General features: G+C 37.4%; 1 protein-coding gene across 1 annotated transcript; it reads left to right on the top strand.

Moving 5' to 3' along the window:
* Positions 1–822: 822 nt before the first annotated feature.
* Positions 823–3130, top strand: LOC9298366 (putative F-box protein At3g16820). The gene is given in 2 exon segments (XM_021022247.1): positions 823–1228; positions 2089–3130. Coding segments are annotated over 2 exon segments (1212 nt in total). The 5' UTR covers positions 823–855; the 3' UTR covers positions 2928–3130.
* Positions 3131–3286: the final 156 nt, after the last annotated feature.

Here is a 3286-nt window from a genome sequence, read left to right as displayed (position 1 = left end):
TGTTTCTGTAACACATGAGCTTGAAAGCAAAGGAAAGAGAGGCTTACCAGTTACCAGAACTGATATGTCCAGTCTCTTTGAATCACAACATAACGTATGGTCGTATGTGAAAGAAAACCCCTACATCAGAGGAAAAGATTTGTCAAAAACAAGTCCACTATTAGAATGTGAATGTTGTCTTCCTCTGAATCATCTAGAGATGCTTTTTAGAACACTAGGAAACACCAATAAAGCTAGAACGTCTCGGAAACGTCCCTATATCCAAATCCTTCCGTCCCCATAACTACTTATCCCGCCTTGCTCAAAACGTCTTGGGGACGTTTCAGAGCTGTCCCCATGCTGTCCCAGTTTCCCAAACAGCTACCAAATTGAAGTACTTACCCGTGCTTCCTAACTGCCAATCAAGCAAGCTGAACCATAAGGCAACCATATTGATTAGTCCATTAATCTATTATATATGTTTTTTTATAGATTTAATATTACAGATTTATCTCCTTCTTTGATTACAATGATTTTCTTATTCTTTGTAAGAGGTTTTAGAGGAAAGAGTTATTTCATCAAAATAAAATCTGGACTCTTTTTAGTTTTTCTTTTTATAAATCTTAAGAAAGAGAAAACTTAGTTTTTAAAACTAAATTGTTAAAAAACTATTCAAAATATTTGAAAATTAATTTGCAAATGGACATGTCATATTATTTAAATTAATTTGTCCCTTTATTTCTGCTTCAAAAAGCAATTCAAGATCTTCTAATTGATGAATTTAATGAGAAGATATCAAACATATATACTAAAGTCTATATCTTAACTGAGAAATATTAAATTAAAGTTTTCTTGCTTGGTTAACTTGATTTTTGTATGACATATTCAACAATGGCTATGTCTAATCTTCCTAGGGATTTGGTAGAAGAGGTGCTCTCTAGGCTTTCGGTGACATCTACGAGAGCAGTGCGATCTACTTGCAAAAAATGGAACATTATATCCAAAGACGAGAGCTTTACAACGAAGTACGGTGCTCAAGCAAACGCAGCAGCAAGGGAAAGTGAGTTTTAGGTGGTAATGATGATGGAATATAAGCTTTATTTAATGAGCGTCAATCTCCATGGCATTGAAAACAATGTTGATCCATCTATAGAGGTTAAGGGTAAACTTATTAGCCTAAACATAGCTGATCAAATCGGTATATATCAAGTTTATCACTTTGATGGTTTGTTGTTATGTATGACCAATGAAGGAAACTCTATGAAGATGCAGTTATTTTGGTGTTCTGTACTAGTCGTCGAAGTAGTACAGAAAGTAGTACAAGATGTGATTCAGGAAGATGAGATGCATAACTGCTGATGAGGAGTTCGAGTACTTGGGTGTTGGAGCGTTTGTCAAGTCAGGAAAAGGAAAATTATCTTTGTTTGAAGCAAAAAGAATCATGTAAGTAAAGGGGAAGTTTGCTTGAAGAGAAAAGGAAATTGGCAAAAAGAAAACCTTTTCCTTATGGGATTTGGAAACTTTCTCTTATGTGTGATAGGAAGAGCTTGAGGCGTAAGTTTATTGTTTGTTATATAAGGGGGACGTGACCTTATGAGAATGTGGATTGGCAAGAGTAAAAATCCCAAAGAGATTTGATGTGAGAGATAGTGTGTGTGATCGTGTGCGACGTAGTTTCGCGGGTTTGTGCTTGTGTGATCAAGCTTATTTGTGTGTTGGTGTTGACGGTTCATATTGGAGAATCTTGGTGATCGTTGGGTTTGTTGGCGTGACGGTTCGTGTGTGGTGGTTTTTCCAAAGACTTGGAGAATTGAAGTCTAGACTCAGGGGGAGTTTAGCTCAGGGTTAGGTTATCCTGATTAAATCTAAGCTCAGGAGAGTTTAGTTAAGGGTAGAGATTTATCCTTAAGATTTCATGTTAATAGAAGGGAGCGGTGAATCAAGAGGGTTGTGCTTGGTTTACGCGTTTGCGAATAAGTTGTATTTGCTTTCTTGTTCTAGTGAAATCGAAATCTGGACGTGGTCCCGGGGAGTAGGAAAAACCGAACTTCGTTAACAAATTTCTTGTCTTGTTTACTTTCCGCAATTTATTTGACCTCATCCGCACTTACACTCTTAGGCTTGTGGTTTGGAACCCTTATTGTGGGCAAACAAGGTGGATCGAACCTAGGAATTCTTACCACAGATTGGACAACTACGCTTTGGGATACGAGAAGAAGAACAAGTCGTGTCTTCAATACAAAATCTTGAGAATTCTGGTGACATCATTACACAAACTTCACCCAGTTTATGAGATTGAAATTTACAACTTTAACTCTGATTCATGGAAGGTTGTTGATTTCACTCCTGACGGGGATAGGCGCTTTTTTGTACATGGCGTGTCTCTCAAGGGAAATACTTACTGGTTTGCTAGAGAGTATGTGAGGTATGAAGGTGTACAAGAAGTAATGAATTACGTGGCTAGTTTCTTGATTTGTTTTGATTTTACAACAGAGAGATTTGGACCGCGACTTCCTCTGCCTTTTGACATTTTTATAATCGATAATGTGAGTCTCTCGAGTGTTAGAGAAGAGCAGCTTGTGGTGTTACATCACCAATGGATGAAATTGAGGATGGAGATATGGGTTAGTAATAAGATTGAGCCTAATGCAGTGTCGTGGAGAAAGTTGTTAGAGGTTAATATGAGACCATTACCTCGATATCGTTTTCGTCTTGACCATGGGAGTTTCTTCATTGACGAGAAGAATAAGGTCGTTGTGGTTCTGGATAAAGACGAAGAGACGGAAACCCGCAACTTAGTTTATTTCATTGGAGAGGATGGATATTTCAAAGAAGTGGAACTGGGAGAATCTAGAGGCAAAAATGGTTCTCCATTTGTGAGCTCTTATGTTCCAAGTTCAGTGCAAGTTAGCAACTCGCAGAGGAGGCAATTAACCATATTTGATTAATTAGTCCTTTTACAATGCCTAATCTATGTGTTTAATTTACTCTTTTCTTTTGTCATCTTTTATTATTACTGCTCTGTATACACGTCGATGACCATTGTTATCAGTTATTTGGTTTTGGTATTTATCAACAGACATGAAAATGCTTAGATACCAGTAGCTAAAACTGACATATCTCTCTGTACCACTACCACCAATATGTAGACATGTCTCTCGCCTGGAAGATTTAGAAAATTAAGTAGAAAATATCTCTTGCTCATCAAAGAAAGTGTAACGCAGGTCACTGCAGTGATGGTCTTTGACTATTGGGTGCAAACAGAGATTCTTCATCAGAATGGATTTTGGCTTTGCCAATAACCACC

Source organism: Arabidopsis lyrata (assembly GCF_000004255.2).
Source record: "Arabidopsis lyrata subsp. lyrata unplaced genomic scaffold ARALYscaffold_769, whole genome shotgun sequence".
Classification (NCBI taxonomy): Eukaryota; Viridiplantae; Streptophyta; class Magnoliopsida; order Brassicales; family Brassicaceae; genus Arabidopsis; species Arabidopsis lyrata.
The sequence above is the reverse complement of the archived record's forward strand: the minus strand, read 5'-3'. Positions and strand labels throughout refer to the sequence as shown.